The sequence below is a fragment of the Trachurus japonicus genome, chromosome 20, assembly GCF_045865225.1.
Source record: "Trachurus japonicus isolate A0001 chromosome 20, Traja_1.0".
Taxonomy (NCBI): domain Eukaryota; kingdom Metazoa; phylum Chordata; class Actinopteri; order Carangiformes; family Carangidae; genus Trachurus; species Trachurus japonicus.
Window position 1 is genome coordinate 17,566,882 of NC_140926.1, and position 23,119 is coordinate 17,590,000.

General features: G+C 42.0%; 3 protein-coding genes across 9 annotated transcripts in view; 1 reads left to right on the forward strand and 2 right to left on the reverse strand.

Moving 5' to 3' along the window:
• slc4a2b (solute carrier family 4 member 2b) overlaps positions 1-4,219 on the forward strand; it is a 36,421-nt gene extending 32,202 nt beyond the window's left edge. For all 7 annotated transcript variants that reach the window (XM_085762788.1, XM_085762789.1, XM_085762790.1 and 4 more), the window contains 4 exons: positions 201-454; positions 564-733; positions 1,671-1,844; positions 1,940-4,219. In XM_085762788.1, coding sequence (XP_085618914.1) covers positions 201-454; positions 564-733; positions 1,671-1,844; positions 1,940-2,020 — 679 coding nt within the window. In that variant the 3' untranslated portion in view covers positions 2,021-4,219. The remainder of the gene's footprint in view (positions 1-200; positions 455-563; positions 734-1,670; positions 1,845-1,939) is intronic.
• A 657-nt stretch (positions 4,220-4,876) lies between these two features.
• On the reverse strand, positions 4,877-6,639 carry LOC146966773 (uncharacterized). The gene is made up of 4 exons (XM_085762798.1): positions 6,386-6,639; positions 6,063-6,167; positions 5,858-5,959; positions 4,877-5,727 (listed from the first exon to the last, which is right to left on the reverse strand). The coding sequence occupies exons 1-4, from the start codon at positions 6,575-6,577 to the stop codon at positions 5,638-5,640; spliced, it is 489 nt and encodes a 162-aa protein (XP_085618924.1). The 5' UTR covers positions 6,578-6,639; the 3' UTR covers positions 4,877-5,637.
• A 2,901-nt stretch (positions 6,640-9,540) lies between these two features.
• On the reverse strand, positions 9,541-15,271 carry LOC146966774 (programmed cell death 1 ligand 1-like). Its single transcript, XM_085762797.1, has 6 exons — positions 14,989-15,271; positions 13,761-14,075; positions 12,001-12,255; positions 11,009-11,287; positions 10,449-10,543; positions 9,541-9,842 (listed from the first exon to the last, which is right to left on the reverse strand). Exons 1-6 carry the CDS (start codon positions 15,053-15,055, stop codon positions 9,828-9,830), a joined length of 1,026 nt encoding a protein of 341 aa, XP_085618923.1. The 5' UTR covers positions 15,056-15,271; the 3' UTR covers positions 9,541-9,827.
• Positions 15,272-23,119: the final 7,848 nt, after the last annotated feature.

Here is a 23,119-nt window from a genome sequence, read left to right on the forward strand (position 1 = left end):
GTGAGTAGATAATGAGTGAAATTTTAATTTTGGGTGAACTATCCCTTTAAATATCTGTTTGTTGTTGTGCTACAGCTCAGTGATTAAGTGATAATAGCATTTTAATGTAAAAATATTTATTAAAACATATGATCAAAAGACTGAATATTAGCGTAGTCATCACAGAGAACTCATCCTTCCGCCTGTGTGACGTCCTGCAGCCTGATAGTGAGTAAGAAGGAGCGGATGCTGATGAAGGGCTCTGGTTTCCACCTGGACCTGCTGCTCATCGTGGTGCTGGGTGGCAGCTCGGCTCTGTTCGGCCTGCCGTGGATGGCCGCCGCGACCGTCCGCTCGGTGACCCACGTCAACGCCCTCACCGTCATGAGCAAAGCCGTCGCCCCCGGAGACAAGCCTCGCATCCAGGAGGTGAAGGAGCAGAGGGTCACCGGGCTCCTGGTCGCCATCATGGTTGGTGAGTGGCGGCCGCTGAAGTGTCATTACTGCTGTTTTCTTTGTTTCCTGTCAAACTGCTTCTTTCTCTTTGATGTCATGTTGATGTAGTCGTGCTCTGCTCTCTCCAGGCATGTCTATTGTGATCGGAGACCTGCTGCGTCAGATCCCCCTGGCTGTGCTGTTTGGTATCTTCCTCTACATGGGTGTGATGTCTCTCAACGGCATCCAGCTGACAGAGCGTATGATGCTGCTGCTTATGCCACCAAAGTATCACCCTGACCACACCTACGTACGCAAGGTGAGACACGCAGGGTGGTTTTGTCCTTTTTCATGGAGTAAAGACGGTTCTTAAAGGGATAGTTCACTCAAAATTCAAATTTCACTCATTATCTACTCACCCTCATGTCGACTAAGGGCTGGGAGAAGTTTCAGAGTCCTCCGTGGCTTCTCTGAGTTACGGGGGGGTCCGTGCAGCACTGCATGTCCATATGACGGTTGTGAACGGACCTCACTTTTCTTCGTCCAAAAAGACACACCAAAAAACATCCAAATACCTCCATAGTGCTCGTCTGTAATGTCCCTCTTGTATTGAAGCCCCAACATGAGAAATAGTTCCAAAAAAAATTAAATAAGTATATGTTTTAAGCTTGTTTGTAGCGGAAGCTCCCAGCACTGCTCTTCCTGGTCCGTCCAAATCTCGCACGATTTGCATTGACACCCAGTTCACGGCTCCGCAAATCGCGCGAGATTCCGGCAGAGCAACACTGGGAGCTTCCGCTGCAAACAAGCTTAAAACATATACTTATTCAATTTTTTTCGGAACAATTTCTCATGTCTGGGCTTCAATACAAGAGGGACATTACAGACGAGCACTATGGAGGTATTTGGATGTTTTTTGGTGTGTCTTTTTGGACAAAGAAAAGTGAGCTCCGTTCGCAACCGTCATATGGACATGCAGTGCTGCACGGAGCCCCGCTGTAACTCAGAGAAGGCACGGAGGATTTAGTCGACATGAGGGTGAGTAGATAATGAGTTAAATTTGGGTGAACTATCCCTTTAAATGTGAGAAATATTAAAATAATCAAGTGTCAATGAAAATGAAACCTTTTTTTCTATTATGAGATATTGGAAGGTTTCCATTGTTCTTTTCTATCAACAACAACAACCAATTTGCTGTATTTTTTTTCACACACACATGCTGGGTCTGGTTTTAATAAACTGTCTCTCTCCCGCAGGTGCGTACGCTCCGCATGCATCTGTTCACCTGCATCCAGGTGGTGTGTCTGGCTGCGCTGTGGGCCGTCATGTCCACACAGGCCTCTCTGGCTTTCCCCTTCGTCCTCTTACTCACCATCCCTGTCAAGATGTTCGTGCTGAGCCGCATCTTCACCGTCAGAGAGATTGCGTGTGTAAGTTAACCACCACCACCCAAGCAGCAACACTTTCAGCACTGTTTTTAATTTAATTTGTACAATGTTTTGTTAAATCTCTCTGTCTCTTCCAGTTGGATGCGGACGATGCAGAGCCAAAGTTCGACGAGCGTGACTGTCACGATGAATACTCGGAGATGCACATGCCTGTGTAACCCACGAGAAGCCCTCGCATATACCACTTGAGTCCTCTTAGTGGACACGAACATCTGTCACTCACAACCACTGACATCTGGGATGCAGCGATAGAGTCCCTCCAGCTTGAAAACACCCACAGAAAATCGTCGCCACGTCACTGTGTCACCGCCGGCCTTCTTCATCATCATCCAGACAGCAACAGAAGCGTACGTCTGAGGTGTGGTTGTTTGTCATGTGGGTCAAACTTTTCACTGTTAAAGTAGCTTTTTATCATGTTATAGGAGGCTTTCCTGACGGTTAGCAGCACTTTGTGGCAAAAAATAATGTAATCCCACTGTGGAGCTCAAGCTATTAGTGTGTGTTCACCCATAATACACTTTTTAAAACATATTTCAGGGGACTAGAGATTCAAAATCATATCATGTGATCTCAATATTAAATGTGGCAACAGTAGATTTGCAAGACCGATTAGTTTTTAGCCCTGAAAGGTTGCTCTGATTCACATTGAATATGTGGAGGATATATGGGATACATTCCTTTATATTGTCATGCATATAGTTTTTGCTATTCTGGTTTGTCGCTATTTTTCATGTTTTAAGCTCACCAAGCGCCTTATGAAGGAAATGAAAAGATATGAGGGGTGTTTTTTTTCCTCATACTGTCTTATTGTAGACGGCTGATCACTTTACCCGCCTCCTGAAGCTAGTAGCACTTTTTAAGACACCAAATCTGAACAATGACTGTATTTTATGAAATCATTTTATCTCCTTAGCGTCCTCTTAAATCCCTCAAATATCAGTGTTGCTTTAGTTTGCCTCTTAAATTACCGTCTTTGACTGATTGATTTTTAGCCTGTCCTTCGTTAACCTTTCAGTTTTTGTACTCCAGTGCAGCAGTCTCGTCACTAGTTGGGCTTTTTTTGTCACCTTCTGTACTTGTAGCGAATTAAGATCACCAGCAGAGGGAGATCTTGCAGGACTGTGATGAAGATGTACCAAAAAACAGTTTATGAAAATGCAATTTCTCGTTACACTAATGCCATTATGTCATGTTTCACATAGTGACATATTTTTGTAGTAGTAAGAAAACACGGTGGCATAATAAATACACTCTAAATGTCTCCACGCACACACTTAGGGCACTAATGTAGGGTTTGTTATGAGGTCTCACATGGTGTGGTCGGATTATTGGGAATCGCTGTAATTTATTGTTTTTTGTGCCAAATCATGTATCATGTAAATAGTTTTATGGTCAGAACAATAAGCTGCAGTTCAGTCATCTCAAATCTCCTAACTGTATTGTTTGTGAAGCCTAATTAACACGTTTTTCATAGTATAACATTCCTTGGTTTATCACAGTTTTGCTTGTTTTATTTTTTATTTTGTTTGTGCTTTGGTCATCAGCTAACTGTCTAAACATTTCATTCACACTCATGAACTTGGTCGACCAAATTTCCACACAAGATGTGTAGACAATCTCAATATTCATGCATTTCTGAGAGGTAAAGCTTTTAAAAAATATCTATATATATATATATACGTACGTGTGTAATTATTGTATGTCATGTTGTATCAGTGTGACATGGATTGGTCAAAGCGTTGACTCATATTAAATTGTGTTCCTCTGCTTCTCTAAAGTGTGTGTTTATCAGACACTGTTTTCCCTCTGAACTGCCCAAACTCAGCCCGAATGTCGCTGTGATCTTGTGCCTGTTTGGTGTCACAAAGTTGCACAAAGTCAAGTGCCTGTGGGACCATGAAGTGATCAGCTCCAAGTGTCTGTCGAGGTTGTAAGGACACAACACACATCATCATAGTTTGCACTTTTGAGATGCTTATAATCACAAAAAAACATCTCCCCCTTATTTATCTGTTGCAATATGAAGCAATGTTGCTGTCTTTGAAGATTTGTCACGAGCTTCTTTTTTTTTTTCAATGTGCACACACATCTGGCTGAATCATGGCCCTGACAATGAAGGGGATATTTATGAGAGGAAGACAGTGAAGTATGTCAAGTTTTATGTCTGCTGATTGTGCCTGTGGATTGGAGTGAAGATAGTCTGTGTACATCAAAGTATTTGTCAAAGTCTTGAAATGCTGATATGATATTGTTAATCCATTTCAAAAGCAATACAAAGTCTAAGAGGCTACTGCTGATGTTCCCTTGTACAATAATGGTTCAAATATTGATGACAAATAAAAGTTATTTTCTATTTATCCTGGCTGCTGTTCTTTTGTCATGTTTTCTATGTAAAACAACTGGAAGACAATTGATTATTTATATAGTGAGATTCACACTGGAGGCAGTTTTTAAATGCTTTCAACAAATTTTACCTAAGAACAGGAACATGCAGGTTGCCCTGTGAGGTTGTGCAGCACATCAGCGCTTTGAGCTGAACACTTGAGTCATTATGCTTATAACAGCTATGCCTCGACATTTGCTAACGTAAAATACAGCTGAGACTGGGTAATGTCATTAGTTTTGCAGGTGTCCAGTCATAAATAATAAGAAATGTAGATGGAAACATAATAATGGAAGTTGAGCAAACATGTAATGAGTAATTCATTCATTAATTTATCCTAAGGGGGATATGAGTATTTTTTTCCACACCTGGGGACTGTAATTTCAATATACTATAAATAGTAAATTTGTTTGGAAACTATTCCTAATTGTGAATCAATACACACATTGGTGCTCTGTGCTCTATGCTCAGAATAAACTAAGTGCTCGTGGTAACGAAGGTGCACGTCACCGCAGTGCTACAATTTTTCAATGATGTTTTTAAGGTAGTTTTTTGACAATAATGGCACAAATGTATGAATCAAAAGTATGATATATCATAAAACAACAAATTACAATACTTCACACTAGGACTAATTCATTCTTGATTTTTATTTGATTTGTTAAGAGCAATGTACAGTACTACAAGAGTTATTCTTTAAGAATAGTTAGTAGCAAGAAAAAAGAAAACAAATCCTCATCAGGCAAAATCCTTGGGACATTTGGGATACAACTAGATTATTGAAGGCAACATCTTTGTCCTACAACAGCAAAGACTGTGTCGAATGACTTTAAGGACTGTCTCCTCCTCAGAGGTGTGGACCTCCTTTGTACATTATTTTTCTGGAAAGAAGGCTTAAAAGTTTGACCCAAATCAGCTCCCAGATTAACACAAATCTCTATAACTGAACTTTGTTTCATCTCTCTCCATTCACAACAACCCAGATTTACTGTTTGACCTTGTTTTTAACCGCTGAACTGGTGAAACGAGCTCCTCCTCAACAGGCTGCAACAAGTAAAGGAATGCGTTAGCCTACTTATTTGATTTTCAGTACTACAACTTTTACTTTATTTTCCACCATGTTATGTCATGTTGCCTTTAAACACTCACTTCAAAATGATTCAGTTTAGAGCAAATTGTCATTCAACTCTTGATTGTTCACAAAATTAATCTCTATTATTATTTTGTGTAAACATGTTAACAATTAAACAGATTAGCAAAGACATAAACAACAAAATACTGAAGATATGTGACATGAATCTAACTCTAATGTAACAAAAATGACCACACTGCCAACACAACCCACAGATAAACAGTAATGTGGTTAACAACAGGTCGTCAACACCACAGTGTTCACTGAGTTCCTGATGATGCCAGTAGAGTCGGAGCTCCGCTGCTGTAACCCATCCTGTTGCAGTGGTTCACTCTGTCCAGCTTCATCTCCTGTCAGACAGATGAATGGGAGAAAAATAAAAGAAACATGAAATCTGGCAATGTGTTTTCCTTTTTCCTATATATGTTTTTTAATTTTCACCAGAAATTGTAAGTTAAAGTAAAAGTGGAGCAGACTAACCTCTGTGAGGGCCGGTTTGTGGATACAGTGGACATATGGTTTGGGTTCTCGTTCAATGTTTCCTGCGTACGTTTTGTAACAGACTGCACAGTCGATCAGTGGCTGCATGAACAAACACAAACAAAACACCAGAGACAAGTTAGGACACGGAGGCGCCCCCATTACTGAGTTCTAGTGACGCAGCTGGAAATCAAACAAAACTCACTCTGTCGTTTCTGTACTGACACGCGGCGGAGTCGACTGTTCCCTTTGGACATTTGGAGGCTTTAAGGTAGAAGTGGTGGTAAATATAGCTCACATCAAACCCAGCCTGAGGAGACAAAGGAGGAAGAGGAGGAGGAGGAGGAGGAGGAGGAGGGGGGGTTAGATCTCAGCAACTCACAAAAATCCCCATTAGGATCTTTTTCTAATAGTATCACCTCATTCCTGATGGTTAAATCCTTTCCTGAGATTATTAGTAACAGTTAATCACAGGAAATCCCACAAGCAATGATCCTGTGAAGAGTTAACACAGAGGCAGTACTGTACCTCAATGTCTGACTTCATGGCACTTCTGAAGAAGAGAAAATGGTGCTGGATCCCATCGTGGGAGTTGACTTTCTCCAGAGCCAGATCAACTCCTTTCTTGTAGGTCTCAGGAAGTTGATTGTAAGCCTCCTGTGCATTGCAGAAAGAAAAGAAAGCTCCAACGCTGAACAGCAGCAGCAACAGAGAAGCCATCTTTACTCCAGTGTCAGGAACAGTGTGGGCCACCCACCCACCGTGCTGCTCTCCAGGACAGAAGATCCAGCCCTCTTTTACCAGGGAGAAAACAGGAAGCATTCCTTCTTGCCTTGGCGATCCACTGTGAATGTTAAGAGGAACATTAAAGTGATATATCTTTCACCTTCTACTATGTCTTCTTACATCAGTGTAATAGAATAGTTTTTAATGACGACACTCTAGTTCATCTAGTTTTAAATGTGTGCACAGTTTAAATGAGAGCCAGGGTTATCTGAGCTGCATTTGAACAAAGTTAATCAATTACTGTTGAATGTACTGGAAAATTTACACTGTCCCATGGGACTAAAGACATGACCATTTCATTTTATAAACATAATTCATTTATAAATACAACATTCATTTTTTGTCTCTATTGGAGAGTTAAATGATACAGGACTTTGTAAAGAGTTTCTCAGGGCTGAATTCTTGGTCCCTTTTTTATTTTATCTCTAAATGCCTCAGCTCATCATATAATTTAGAACAAGCAAGAACATGTCTTTTTTCCCCCCAATATTTTTTAGTGGCTTTTGTTTGTTATTATATAAACAAATTACATGAACAATTTGACCACAGTAACATCGGTCAAAAACCAGACACAGACACAGACACACAGACACACAGACACACACACACAGACACACACACACACACACACACACACACACACACACACACACACACACACACACACACAGTGGGTATGACTGAAGTAGCTACGGTGTGAATAAAACTGGGTTTTCTCCTCTTGCAACATCATTTCTGCTGTATGGCAATGATACAGCAGGACTGTGACTTGGCCACGGGTGCAGATCCCGGCGGGGGACAGGGGGGACATGCCCCCCCAATTTCTGAAAAACATTAATTGTCCCCCTCAATAAAAATACCCTAAATTATTCAAAATTTAACATATGTATTTTCAGACTTCACATTCTTCACATTTTAGATTCACATCTAAAAAGAAATGATTGAAAGGGTGGAACAAATAATGTTTGACAAATAAAGTAAGAGAGGCATCGGTGGTCCGTCATTCTTGCCATTTCTACCATTTTCTAAATACTCTGCATAGTTATGGCACCGTGTTACATGGCATCAGATATATGTGTAATTTATATTAGTCACTGGATTTTTCCATATTGTTCACCCTGTTCTTCCAGTTAACAGTATCACTTTGGTAAGGAGGTGATACTTTTATTGTACAGGTGTCCCCTGCAGCCAGCCCATGGTGCTGCCTCAACACTTGTCCTTCCTCTTCGCCCATAATCAGAAGCCACGACACTCTACCTCTTTGGGGTACATGGCACCATGATGGTGGCCTTCCAGCCTGCCTCTCTGCACTCAGCAGCAAGGTCGGCATACTATGAGGAACACAGTCTTAGTGCTGCTGGACTGATCACACATCAAATTGTTTCCCACAGGCTCATTAAAGGTACATTGTGTAGGAATTACTCCCATAGCGCTGCGGTTGTATATTGCAGTGTATTTTTCATGCTGCATTCACGTGAAATTGGGCAGACGGACGACAGCCGCTGCACGTAACATAAGCCTCTATGTAAAGAAGTGGTCCGTCAGCGAGGCAAAACACACATGTGACAACATGTGGTCATCATGGCGATGTCGTATTGTTTACCTGACCCACGTTTTACCAGCTTTCTCTCAACTTCTGTGACATCTGGTTTGTTACTGACGGCCGTCTGCCCGACTGCACGTGAATGCAGCATCAGTGTAACGCTCCATTCCTCCTCACTTCGTTACCGCGGTGACTTCACAGACGCCACTTCAACCTGACAGCTCCGGTGTCTCCGGTGAGTTTCCGTGGTTTCCTACCGTCACGCTGCCACTGAACGTAAAAACATGGCGACATTGCATTGCTTTGGCTGGTGCTGTGTTGATGGCAGTTTTTGCAGATAAGGCCGAGGTCGCTGCTGCTGCTCTGAAGGGGCTCCAGCTCAGATCCACTTCCTCCTGATGAACTTTCACCCCCATGACTCATGAAAACCTGTGTGCTGCTCAGATGGCTGACCTGAAGAGCGTCTTTACTGTGGTAAGAGGCTTTAATGACATTAACACAAATTTTAATAATCAAATTAATGGGACTTAAAAAGTCCATAGATTCATTTTGCTTTTAATTATTAAATAGTACAAACGTACAAAAAGCATCTCAATAATATAAAATCGTACCACTTACAAACAGAATTTGTGCTTGTTCCATTGAATCAGTACCGTTTCACAATACTATCAAAACTGATAAGGTAAAGTTGTTTGTTCTACCTTTTCTAGGAAGCTGCAGTGAACCTTCAATCCAGCAGAGGTCAGTAAATCACTGAACATTTAATGCTGCACACGTTGGGTCAGCTGAGCTTACTAATGATTTTCATGTAGCTAGTGCAAACAAGCAGAATAAAAAATAATGCCTCACAATCAAATGCCAGTAGTTGATATTGATGTGCAACACAAGTGACAAGATCATCACTCTGAGTCATGTAGACGTACAGTATGTAGGCTACAATAGACCATGCATACTGCATGCAGGACAGAGATGAGACCAGCAAGAGACAAACCAGAACCAAGCAAAATAAAAAGTACACAAGATCAAAGAAACACAGCCAAGAAGAAAATACAAGTAAGAAATATTAGTGTCACAAACGTTTTCGTCCCAAAAAATTCAGTTTTTGTTGTGATTCATTCCACTCTTGTCAGTGTGAAGAAACAGTAGGTTGTCTGCTGTGAGTCTGCTTCTCAGAGTCTGAATATTACAGAATAAATCCTTCTTCTTTACCTTTTGTCTGTGTGTATCAATAGGACATGAGGTAGAGGAGGAGCACAGTCTCCTTGTTCTTCATTTGTTTCACAAACAGCACCTCCAAAACACAGAACGTCTTCACCGTCTTGTTCTCAGCCGTGCAAATCATCATGCATCAGTGTGTTATATACAGTAGATCCCATCTATTTTAACTTTGCTGTTTTTTTTTTGTTTTTTTTTTGTCCTCAGTGAAGTAGAAACAGCAAAAGACAGATTGTTCCTTTTTGAGAGGTCCATTCATGTTTGAATGACATGTTCTTCTGTCACAGGTTCTTTTGTCTCTACTGTATGTTTGTGTTTTTTCCGCTTTCTTGTCCATCTGACATGGGTTCTTGTCCATTTAACATGGATTTCTCAATGGAAGATTTGTCAGAAATAACTTATTCCACATCTTATTTCGTCTGAAGTTCAGTTTGCTCTTCCCTGCAAACACAATTAAACAGTGGTCAGTACTGAAACACATTGAACTCAAACTCTTGATCTTCCATTTATTTGTCTTCATTATAAACAACTTCTGCAGAGGATGGTTAACTATCTCAAAACAGACTGGAGGACATCTATTAGTTTGTTTTTACTAGCTCTGTTGTTAAATCCCTTTTTATATCATGTGTGACATTATTCTGTGCTGTTATCTTGATTCTTTCTGACCATGAACACCACAACAATGTCTGCTGGTGTAGCAGAGACAGCAGCTCAAGTCAAGCTGGGTTTGAAGCTTTAACTGAGGAGAGACACTCTCATTGATACATTTCTCAGTGAAATGGATTACTGCGTGCCATGCACTGCAACATGATTAGTTATGACCACAGATGATTTGGCTCTAACTAAATAACAACAGTAGTCTGCTATAGTACAATAGTATACTTACTTTGTACAGTTTTCACTCTTCTTGTTCTGAATCCAGACATGACCATCATTCATGCATTAATAAATATATTATCATTAGTACAAACAAGGCACACACAAGTCATTATAATCTGCAAAAGTGTGTTAATGACCATGATTACTGTTTTTGTTATTATTGCTTACCTTTATATATATATATACTCCTACTGCTCCCCCTACTATTATTACTAATAATACAGCAATAACTCCACCTGCAATTCCTGCAACGTTTGAAGCATCTGAAATGGAAAAAGATCCAGGTCAGCTTTAAGTGCAGTGACAAGAACTGTAGCACTGAGCAACAATGTAACAGCAGCGGCAGTAACACAAAAGTGCAGAAATTAAACAAAAATCTGCCAGGTAGTTTTTTAGGTAAGTCAAGTTGACTGGGCTGCAAATAATAATGCAGTGGGGTGAAGTTAAGACCTTATTATGTGAAATAGTGACTCAGTGGTCAGTTTGTGTGATGAGCGTCCACAAAGACTGATTTGTATCTTCAGTATGGTGGATGGCTTGATAAGTTGCCTTCCTGACATGGGTGTTGTTGAGGTAGGTTTTTCTCCATCCACTGATATAAATAATCAGTACTGTGAGAGTGGACACTGTCTGGGATGGCTGTTTTTGTTTTTGTTTTAATCTAGTGACAACCTTCAGCACAGTGAGTCGCTGTGAACTCTGAACGTTCTTACTTCCTGGGAGCTCACCTTCTTCTTCCTCTATCCTCAGAAAGGTGTTGGTTATCAGCGTCTTCTCAGCATCACTCAGTTCACAGGTGTATGTTCCTTCATGATCTGAAGATAAGTGTTGTAGTGTGAGGCTTCCTGATTCTGACACACTCTTCACCTGCTGCCTCCAGCTCTGTGAGATGACAGCCTGGTTCACAATGATCTGACTGTGGTTGAATCTCCACACCACACTCTGACTGGAGGTCTCTGACTCTATGCAGGGGATTGTTGTTTCAGTGCTGGTTCCAGTGATAGAAGCTGAAATGAAAAAAAGATAAAATAATGTTGTGATGCAGCTCTGCTTCCAGGTTCTAGTAAGAACTTCTGAACACTGACAAGTATGAAAAGTCATTGTATATAAAGGGGATAAACCTGTGGAACAACCTTGATCATGAATTAAAAAAACTGTAGCTCAATCGACTAATTTAAGAAAATGTATAAATCCAATATTATTGATACCTAGGCTATAGGGCAATTCCATGACACATTGTAGAATTTGCTTGTCTGTTCTACTTAGTCTTCTCGTTTGTTTTGCAAATACAAGTCATATCAGTATCATATCATATCAGTTCTATCTGGGTTTTTTTTTCTTTTTTTATGCTCTTTATTTTCAATATGTAAATGCAAATCTTATAAGGGTAGGCACAATATGCTATTGCTTCACACCTTTTGGTCCATGTATTACTGAGCAATCAATGCATCTTGTCTTGTCTTGTTTTTTTATGAATCAACTAAATAAATAAACTCAAACTCAAAAACCCAGGGATCATTGAGGAGGTTCCTTGGTACCAAGCTAAGAAAGGGACAATTTGTTTTCACTGTTCCATCTATAAGTGAGTTTTTGGTCATAGGTCAAACCCTTAATCCAATAAAACATCTGAAATTAAAAATGTTATCGTGGGGAGACTGTGGTCTAGTTCGTGTCAGGTTACTGATCTTTGATGTAACAAAGCTCCAGAGTGAGTGCTTACTTGTTGGAAACCAAGTGGCTTTCCCCGTGTGTCTTCCACTCTTGATGGTGCAGGTGTAGTCCTGACCAGTATTTGTGAGCGTCACAGAGCTGCCGATGTTGTAGAGCAGCTGTTCAGTCACTTTAGTTGTGCTCTTGAAGGTCTCATTGGATGGAGGTCTGGTGGACCAGGTGAGCTGAGGCACAGGGTAGATCCCATCTGAGCTGCAGGTGATGGTGTTTTCCACCTGCTGAATATTGACTTTACCAACTGGAGCTGTGTAAAAAAGAAAGAAAAAATTCCCTTTTATTCACATTTGAAACATGTTTTTGAGTTTGGTAAAGCTGTAGCAAGCGTCTGTGCTATCTTTGATTCTAATGCTTGTTGTAAACTTCTTTTCTCTGAGAGCAGAGACTAACTTGTTCCCCACTTTGCACATGTTGTGCCTCCTCTACAACCCTGATCCTGATCCTAATCCTCCTTAACAGACTCCTTTGTAGTAACATACTCTTTGAATATATTCATTGGTAAACTGGGGGGATTATATAGTTCTATTGAGTCCATGGAATAGATGTGCAGTGTTGAAAAAGCACTTCGACCTTTCAACATGTCATAAAATAATCAGTATCGGCTGTGTCTTAAGATACGGGGCAAGTTTCCAACAGAAACTACAGAAAACATGAATGCACTGTTTGTGGGCTCTGAGAATGTAGGTATAGATCTTTGAACAGCCACGAAGGTCACTCTTTTTCCAGGTGATTGTTATGATCACAGCAGAAATATTTCAGTAATATTTTGTCATATTTACATAATGATTGGAAAATCAAACACAAAACAACATCAAAAACACATATTTACATATTAAATATAAGTTTAGTGGGGGACACAGCCAATAAAGAAACTTAAAAGGTCTGAACATTCACAACCACGAGACATAGTGGAGGAGTCACAGTGGATTTTGTTGTACACATCTTATCTTGTGGCTGACCTTGCACGACTCTGAGCCCTCCCACCTCCGGAGGTAACTGATAACATGCAGTCTGTGTGCTGTGTCTGAGAGCTCAACACATATTCACTAATACAACACATGTATTTACACTATGTCATACCCATTTCAGTCCAGTTCAGAAAGAAACTGTGACTGTGTCCACAGCAAGTTAATAATCTGCTACAGGACTGACACTTGAAGTTGGAGTGTGTGTGCTCACATCACATGTCACTGAGTACATTTCCAGCCTGCAGCCTCCTTGACTGATACTTGACAGCTGCACTGAGTCGAGTTGTTCAGGCCACATGTAGCCTACCAGGGCCTCACACAAAGTCTAATGTTGTTCTATCTAGTTTATTCCACAGGAAGCGAACATTGGTGAGAATGATGGAGGGGAGTGGTGGACTGTCTTTTCAGCCTCTGCCTCACTCCACCCCGCCTTCCTCGCTTCCTTGTTCGAACACGACCCGGTCCATGTTGTCTCAGTAGCAGTGATCCAAAGTTTTCCAATCCATGTACTGCAATAGCAGATCGTCTTGGCTCACTCATAGTGTGTGTGTGTTGGTGGAAAGCAATGAAGAACATTGCTTTTTACATTAGCAGCAGGGGTCTGGACACAGCAGTGATTCATGATGTCACAGTAGCCGTCCCCATAGGTTTGTGGGTTTTGATTCTGTGGGAAAGGGCCCAAACACCGACCCTTGTCCTAAAACTGACCAGACCAGCGCACAAATATGTAAACCAGTGACAATATAGCAGCGTTTTTTCTCTCTTTCCTGTGGGTTTCTCATACCTTCTACTTTCAGGTTGATGAATGACTCCTGGTTGCCGGAGATGGTGCTGGTGTAGCACTTGTACCTGCCCTGGTCCTGAACCTTCACCCCTGTCAGGCTCAGGGAGGCGTCTCCTCTGGAGACCTGGTCCTTGACCAGAGACGTCCTGCCTCTGTAGTCCTGGTCTTGGTGTGCCAGCTGGTCTTGGTTGTGATAGAAGGAGTGGACATTTTTTTTCCCTCCCTCCTGAATCCAGTGGACAACAGCTTCTGCACCCTCCTTGAAAGTGCACGGTAAGTTGCAGGTCTTCATGAAAACACAAAGCACCTCAGGATCTGTACAAATGGTAAAGTAACAACAATCAGCTGGGATCTCAGGAAAAGCCTGATTATTAATGGCATCTCTGACATGTCTAGATGGACAACTAAACGTCTCTAAAACTGAACTTCATCATGCGGGCCAATCAGGCATTTCATCAAGATATCCAAAAATCTAAATTGTTTCCTTGTCTCTTACCTCAAACAAGAGACCTGGGTGCCATGTTTGTGCTGTGCCACTGTGTTCTATATACAAAAATAGATCAGCTCTTGGACCAGACCATGGTTATATTTAACCACGGTTACTACAACACAGTTCTGGCTGCTGAAATTTGATGATAAAGATTGATATAATAAAATTCTCGCAATTTAAAAATCCCACTTATACTCGGGCACTGATTTGTGAATGATGGTAAGTCTGTGTTCTGTGTTTATTCTCCACCAACAGCTGCCTGTGGTCAAACTGTGTCTGGCAACACAGGGTGAGTTTATCAGAGCTTGTTTGATAAAAAAAGAAGAAGAGGTGCCTACTGCTGGAAACAGAGCAGAGCAGCTGTGAAGCAGAGAATGAAAGTCATTGAAATGTTTTTTGTAGTTTGAAATTCTTGTAATGACATTTACCTGTAACTTGAATGACAACCAAAAACGAAAGCATGCAACAGGTTCAGCTGGATTCCAGTCATATCTACCATCTAGTTCTGTTGTGTTGTGTTGTGTTCGCATAGTAGCTAAAGACAGAACAATTTCAATTTGAGCAAAAGATGTGGAAAACCCTGAGGTGTAATGTTTTTTTTTTCCTTTGGTGGATTGACTCCACAATTTCTGTTGTAGATCAGTTGAAATCTCGTTTTGAAAATGACCATGAGTGCACTGCTTAAAAATATAATCTGTGCTAAATGTTTTGACCTGATCAGCTGTGAGTGTCACTCACCTCCTCTGGTGAAAGTCCACAAAAAGGTCAACAGTATCCATACGACTAAAGTCTTGACTGCAGCCATTGTCACCTTATATCCTCTGTCACTCTGGTGTTCTGGGAGAAAACCACAGGTGGAGTAGACCAATGGGGGTGTGGCTAATCTGTCTAACCTACAGTCAGTGATCTTCAAGTTAATCTTTTACAAAAATGTTGAAGGATCAGTTGGACTCTCTCTCAAAGTTTGATTAGGCACGTCTGGATTTTTATATTAGTTCTGTAAATGTTATATGACTGTCCACAGAGAAATGCATTTGGTCTAAATTCAGAGCCTGAGCCCTTACACCAGCCATAGAGACGCCCTTTTTACCATAGGAGGCACTGCGGTCAATTTTATTGTATCATTTTGTTTGGATCATTAAAAAGAATGTAGTAAAAAACAAAAACAAAGTAATGACAGATCTATGTATTTAAACAAATGAAAATAAGAACAAAAAGCAACTTCGATATAGATTTCTGGGTCTACGAGGTGCACTTGAATGCACCATGAAGCCGTTCACACGCCCGTATGATGAAGCAATAGACTGGACTCGACTTCCAAGTGTGGATAGCGCGAGCTTCTCCGAAGCGTGGATGGCGTGACCGCACTGCAACAGAGACGTGATTTGCGCGCTGCGCCAGGGTCCGGTGCGTAGTTGCGCCCATGGTTAACAGACAGTCACAGTGTCTATGAAAGGGGCTGCAGTCAGTCACCGCTCTCAAACACCAAGCTGTAAATGTAACTTCATATAAATAGAACCAAAGTCCAGAGCAGCTGCACTGTAATCACTGCATCGCTTCCACAGTGTCCTCAGCATACTGGTAATATTAACGTCGTAATGCAAAAAGGTAGAGCAGGATAATAAGACCTGTCTTCTTTTTCATTTGAGCATTCACAATAATTAAAGATCCAACTGACTGTAAGAATGGTGCACAAGTAGTTCTTATTCTTATTCTGAGGCAGAAGTGAAAACTAGCCCAGTGGTTCCCAACCTTTGGATCTGGGTCACAAGATACAAGTTTAGTTTTAAAGGGATAGTTCAACATTTTTGGCAAATTCGCCCATTGCCATAAATAGTTTTAGGAGTAGGTTCCTTACCTTTAATTGTCGGTGCAAGCTATTTTTTAGAACGGTGGAGCAGAGCGGCGAGCTGCTTAGAGCTACGCTACGGAAGCTCATGGAATTTCTTTGTTTCCCTCATCAAACTCATCGAATACACAATCCAACAACTCCAAAATGCTCTGGTGGACAAGTTGTGACCTGCACATTCACCACGTTATGAGATGATTACGCTTGTAAAAGAGATTTTTTTTTTATCTCAAGCAATTTGCCTGGTAAAAATAAAAATAAAGATTAAGTAAATGGAACATTACGAGACAGAGTTGTTTTCAAGGTAAATGCAGAGACTGCTTGCCGAAAAACTGCCCCAGACTGGCCCATGAACGCGCACGCCAAGTGCCCAAGCGTGTAAGTGTGATCGAGTGTGCGTATTGGGACAGGCCCACTATAGGGATTATGGCAATGGTTGAATTTGCCAAAAACTCTAAAAACACTTTTCTGCAGTCAGATGAAACCCGGAACAGCACTCAGGCTCAGAAGGTTCAGTGATTAGTCTTTTTATTGACATTACATGAATTGAAAATGACACACATTTGTGAAAGAGACCCGGTATGACTCATGAATGGTGATGCCTAGTGTGGCCTTGCTGAGAGATTAACCATATCTGAATTATTATTTATTCCTCATTAATGTTTAACAGCAGGTTTAGATTGAAGAACAGAGTTTCATTTTGACAGAGTTCAGTCGCAATCACTTCAGTCACATTCACTTTATGATCCAGGGAACCATCCCAGACGGAGTTTGACCTTTTGGAGCGTTCATCGGTTTGTCAATACAGCAGGAAATCAGCAAAACCCTGGACCCCAAACAGCCCAACAGGAGTACTGACTCTGACCTCAAGAGGAAAAACTTCAACTTAAAACATCGTAAAATTCCCAGAGTTCGAAGGCTTCATTATGCTTTTTATTTTCAGTCTCTCAAAACTTTGCTGAAGATCCAAATTCTTCTCCCTTTTTAAAAAACAGTTTCAGGAAATCAAACCAAAAACCTGTTTTAAGGCACGTGACAGTACAGTATCCTCCCACTGTCACACCTCACTTACTCACTGGTTGATGGCGTGGTGGTGAACTTTGTTCTTGATTGAGCTGTTTAGCCGTGCTGCACTGAGTTTCTTATCCCCTTAGAGACATCGGAGAGGCTGCTTTGACCAGGCAGCCTGCCAGTGCCGGGGATTCACCCCCTGATCCAGAGCAGTTTCACCTTCTCCTATAGGATCCGGCTCCATGAGTAGCAGCCACACGTTTAGTTTCTGACCTGGAGGTGAAGCACTCTGACTCTGCCCCAGCAGGTCAGGGAGTATCAGGAAGTTCTTCCCCATTCAACGGGGACTTTCGGGGACCCTTGTTCCCCACTTAAAGTTCCTGGAAAAGTTCTTGCAACGGAAAAACTAGTTTACATTCAGCAGGCAGCGCCTCAACGATTCTTCAGAGGAAAACGTAACACCCCCCCAAATATATAAATTAGAAAGGTAGAAAAAGCAGATTCATAGCGACATTGTCTGCGCCTCAAACCCTTCATGAAGGCATCAAGTTCTACACGGCAGCATGAAAGACAGCAGTTCATCAGGTCATCAGGGTTTCCTCTAAAACCCAGAGGGACCAAGACGAGTAACAGCCACATATTAAGGCGGTCATCTGGAAGTCAATTGTATTATTCAGTAAAAAAAAAAAAAATACAAAGAAAGAAAAAGAAATGCTCCTTTTTCCTAAAGGGTTCTTCCCCCTTGTTCAGTGTGTTTTTGTGCGTGTGTGTGTTAGTATTTTTGTTAGTTCAGGTGCCCAGTTGTTGCTGCCCTTTGTCCTCAGGTCATCTGAGAGCTGGTGTAAGGACTTGACTGTCCGTTGGTGCCACCGACACCCAGAGGGCTGCCCTCATTCAGGTTACCTTCTGCTGCCGAGTCTGAAAGACACAGAGAGAGAGTTTCTGGATGAGAGGATTGTTATTTTAGATGTTATACTATTTTATGTGTGTGTCTTCAGCAGAGTGATTGGAATTGAAACAGTTTTTCTTTTGAGAGACAAGAGAAAGGAAACATCTGCTTGTTCCCAATTATTACTACTGTTATAACTACTGTGGTTGAAGAGATTACTCATAGCTCCTTACAGCTACATTAGAGTGGGTGGTGCTGCTCTTATAAATGAACAGTAGGAGGATTACCTGTCACAGATCAAGGGAATTTTCTCAATATGTTAGTTAGTTTCATTTATTGTCCACGGTATAGTGTAACATTGAATTTTAAACCCAGTTTAAGAACCACTGATCCAACAAGTTTTTGTGAAAATGCTGCTCTCAGCTGTAAATGTTTTACAGAGGTGTTCACTAAACATTGACTGTTTTCAATATCTGAGTATGAATACTGTGACAACAAGCAGTGTTATTCTCTGGCTCCATCTAGTGTTTGTTGTGTGTAATGTTTTATTTTCCATCAGTAACCTTTAACTGCGTGCAGCTCTGTCACCTCCTCAGGGTCGTTCCTGGGCTTCCTCCCTATGCTTCCTGGGACCAGAGGAGAGAGACATGATGTGTGTGAGAGAGAGAAACAACAAATCAGCAGTGAATCCTGAATGTGAAAGCACCTGCACGAATCCTGAATGTGAAAGCACCTGCACCTGCCCTGATGTTTGACTGAGCTCAGAAGAACTAATCTGACTTGTTTCTTATGTTGCTCCTCTTCCTCTTATTTAACCATGCATGACTATATATCCTACACTGCGTCTGAAGAGCAGCAGGAAAAACAGGTATGACCCGGATCTCATTCATTGTAACTTGACTTAAAAAAAAGGATCGTGTGCAATAGGATCATTGTAGCAACACAAAGATGCAGAATTTGTCTTTGTCATTCCTGTTGTAACTTCTATTTTTACGTCACGTTTACTGATGAGACTGATGTGTTACGTTTACGTCTATTTCACGATAGGTCTGATGTATGTGGATGTAGATGCTGCATTTCATGTATCTCCAGTTCATTTCAAACTGTTTTCTTTATATCCCTCACTCTCCACATCCTCAGGAGTTCATCTTTACCTTTCATCTTCAGGTAGGCCAGCATTCCCACCAGAGCAAGAACCAGCCCTGCAACCACCAGACCCACAATCCACCACTGGAACGGCTCGTCTGATGTGCTCCGCTCACCTGCACACAGGTAACAAACACACACACACACTTTTTTTTCTCTTTCTTTTCTTTTCTTTCTGTCTTTTTCTTACAACAGACTGCTTTTTGATTTTATTTGTAAAGGTTTAATCTGGCGATTTCCAAATCCTGTCACTTAATTTCTTATGTGTCGCTTCATGGGTTTAGTTAACTCTTCACAATAAGCAAAGAGCACAGCTGCATTATCTATACTTAAGTTGACTTTTTTGTGTGTTTTTCTAGTTAAGTTTAAGTTCATTTTGTGATGATCAGAGGTGATGGTTTTTTTTACAGAGGGACTACAGCCTTTGCAAAGCTTTGTGATGAGCGCCCTCTTGTGGTTGTAAGAATAATGTCAGATGTGTGTGTTTTTACTGTAGCAGAGATGCAAGGTTTAGCCTACAAGGCGTCTGGCTTTGACCTTAATAGAGAAGTGACAGCATGGCTCATTTAATCAAAGCCAATTGAAAATAAAATTTGATCACAACACAAAGGGTTATGATGGGAAAATAACCATGAATCAAAGATAATGAGACATTTCAGCATCTAAAGCTTGAAATGACTGTCCTTAAAGGGATAGTTCAACATTTTGGCAAATTGGCCCATTGCCATAATCCCTATAGTCATAGCAGTAGGTTTGTTACTTTTAATTGTCGGTGCAAGCTATTTTTAGAACGGTAGAGCAGAGCCGCGAGCCTCTCAGAGCTACACTACGGAGGCTAATGGGATTTCTTGGTTTCCCTCATCAAACTCATCAAATACACAATCCAACAACTCCAATACCCTCTTGTGGACAAGTTGTGAGCTGCACATTCACCACGCTATGAGATAATAACAGAATGTTACCAGACAGAGTTGTTTTAGAGGTAAATGCAGAGACTGCTTGCTGAAAAACTGTCCCTGAAGGCAACGAGCAACAGTGGTTTTGCATGAATTTACCTCTAAAACAACTCTGTCTGGTAATGTTCTGTTATTATCTCATAGTGTGGTGACTGTGCAGGTCACAACTTGTCCACAAGAGGGTATTGGAGTTGTTGGATTGTGTATTTGATGAGTTTGATGAGGGAAACCAAGAAATCCCATGAGCCTCCGTAGCATAGCTCTGAGCAGCTTGCGGCTCTGCTCTGCCGTTCTAAAAATAGCTTGCACCGTCAATTAAAGGTAACGAACCTGCTGCTTTGACTATAGCAATTATGGCAATGGGCCAAAATGTTGAACTATCCCTTTAAATCATCACTAGACCACAAAGTGTATTGATCCACCTGTGGAAACAGTTTTGTTAAAATGTGAATAACCTCAGATTGATCCTTTAACATGCCCTTGATGTTGGTGGAATCACAATGATTGTGTTTGTTTGTGACCTCACCAACAGTATTGTCGATGGTGATGTCTGTGCGCTCCCTGTACTTGTTGTGCTGCACGAAGAACGTGCAGGTGTAGCTGCCCGTGTGCTTGGAGTGCTTGGGGTCCATCAGTCGGAGAGAACCGTCTCCGAACCGGACCCTGTAGCCGTCCAGCTCCACGTGCTTGTCCCAGGGCGGCGTGTAGACGGCGTCCCCCGACTGACTGTAGGTGAGGATGTGGGAGACGTCCTCGCCGTTGGCGAAGCTCCACTCCAGGGAGGGGTTGTTCAGGTAAGCAGGGGCAGAGCAGGGGATGGTCAGATCGCTCCCTTGGTTTCCTCTTATTTCTGCCAGAGAGAGGGAGCGGAGGGATATAAAATGTGTGGACCACAGACATCATCGAGAGAGATGTCAGTTTGTCTTTACCTCTTTCCCTGAGCGAGGCGGTCCAGGCCTGACTGCCGTAGGAGGGTGTGACTTTACAGATGTAGATGATGTTGGGTTGTCCGTTGAGCAACCGGAGGCGGCTGTCGACGTCGTAAAGCCCCTGTTCGTTAGTCCGCATACGCGTGACCGGTCGCAGGACCTCGAAGGTGGGCGGCTCAGTGGCCCACGATACACGAGGAGGCGGGAAGACATTTCCGACGGTACACTTCATCTCCTCGTAGCCGCTCGTCCTCGACACCTCCAGAGACACGCCTCGGATGGGAGCTGCACACACACACAAACATTCACAGCATGCTGAAATGTTTCCCAGCAGCCCCTGATGATAGACTCCAAATGCCAGGTCCCAATATAGCCTGGTACAGATACCGTTCTTATGCAGATAACAATATGGTAGCAGCACACACAGTTATACAAAGATTTACAGAGCCTTGCAAATGTATTCATACCCCTTGAACCTTTCCACATTTTGTCATGTTACAACCACAAACTTAAATGTATTTTATTGGGATTTTATGTGATAGACCAACACAAAGTAGGTAGAAAATGATACATGGTGGACCAAAGACCAAAATTGAACCTTTTGGCCTACACGCCAAACGCTGTGCGGTGGAAACCTGACACTACACATCAACCTGAACACACCATCCCCACTGTGAAACGTGGTGGTGGCAGCATCGCTGTAGGGAGGCTTTTCTTCAGCAGGGACAGGGAAGCTGCTCAAAGTTGATGGGAAGATGGATGGAGCTGAATACAGGGCGATCCTGGAGGAAAAGCTGTTAGAGGCAGCAAAAGACTTGAGACCACCACCCTAAACACACAGCCAGAGCTACAATGGACTGGTCTACATCAAAGCATATCCATGTGAACGACCCAGTCAAAGTCCAGACCTGAATCCTACTGAGACTCTGTGGCAAGACCTGAAAACTGACTCAACTGGAGCTCTTTTGTAAAGAAGAATGGGCAAAAATTGCAGAGCTGGTAGAGACACACCCCAAAAGACTTGCAGCTGTAACTGCAGTGAAAGGTGGTTCAACAAAGTATTGACTCAGGGCTGAATACATTTGCACGCCACACTTTTCAGATTTTTACACCATGTATCATTTTCCTTCCACTTTACAATTATGTGCTTCTTTGTGTTGGTATATCACATAAAATCCCAATAAAATATATTTAGGCTTAATTTTGTGGTTGTAACATGACAAAATGTGGAAAAGTTCAAGGGGTAGGAATACTTTTGCAAGGCAAACTCAGAAAGACAAAATAACTGTAGCACACAATGCTGAGAATGGCCGTACTGGAAAATCTTTTTTGTTTTGTTTGTTTGTTTTTCTTATCTCAAGATAACAAAGCTCTTTATCCTGAGTTAACTAGATATTATCTGGAGAAAAGGTTTTTGTTACCTCAATGCTATCTCAGGATAAAGTGTTTTTCACCTGATAATATCTTTGGCCTTCTGTGAGCTGCAGTAGAAAACAGTGCAATACAGAAGTCTCTTGTGCAGCCACTAATGGAATATCTCTGTCATGTGATTAATAAATATGGCCTTTTAGCACTCACCTTCCACCTTCAAGATCACTTTTGCATTGTGCTCGCCGTCCGATGTGTGCACGTGACACCTGTACGTGCCCCTGTCCTTGAGGCCACTCCCCCTGATGATGAGGGTGGCGTTGCCCCGGGAGACCAGGTGCGGGAACACGGATGCGCGCCCCCCCAGCTGCTTCTGGTCGGAGTGCTCCTCGCTGCTGCTGCTGTCGCTGTCGTCGTCCTTGTCGTCTTTGTCGTCTTTGTCGTCGTCGTCATTGTCATTGTCCCCTCGCTCGAACTTGTAGACCGCCACGTCCTGTCGGAACCACTCGATGGTCTCCTTCCTGCCCGGCTCGAAGCTGCAGGGCAGCACGCACTCCTCCGAGACCAAGCACGTCACAGTGACGTCTGAAACATCACACAAGGTGAGGTCACACGGATGATGATGATGATGATGATGGTTTTCTTTGTTGTTAAGTCAGACTATTAACCATGACGCAGTTCATCAGTACCATGAGGTAAATAAATCATACTTAATATTTTT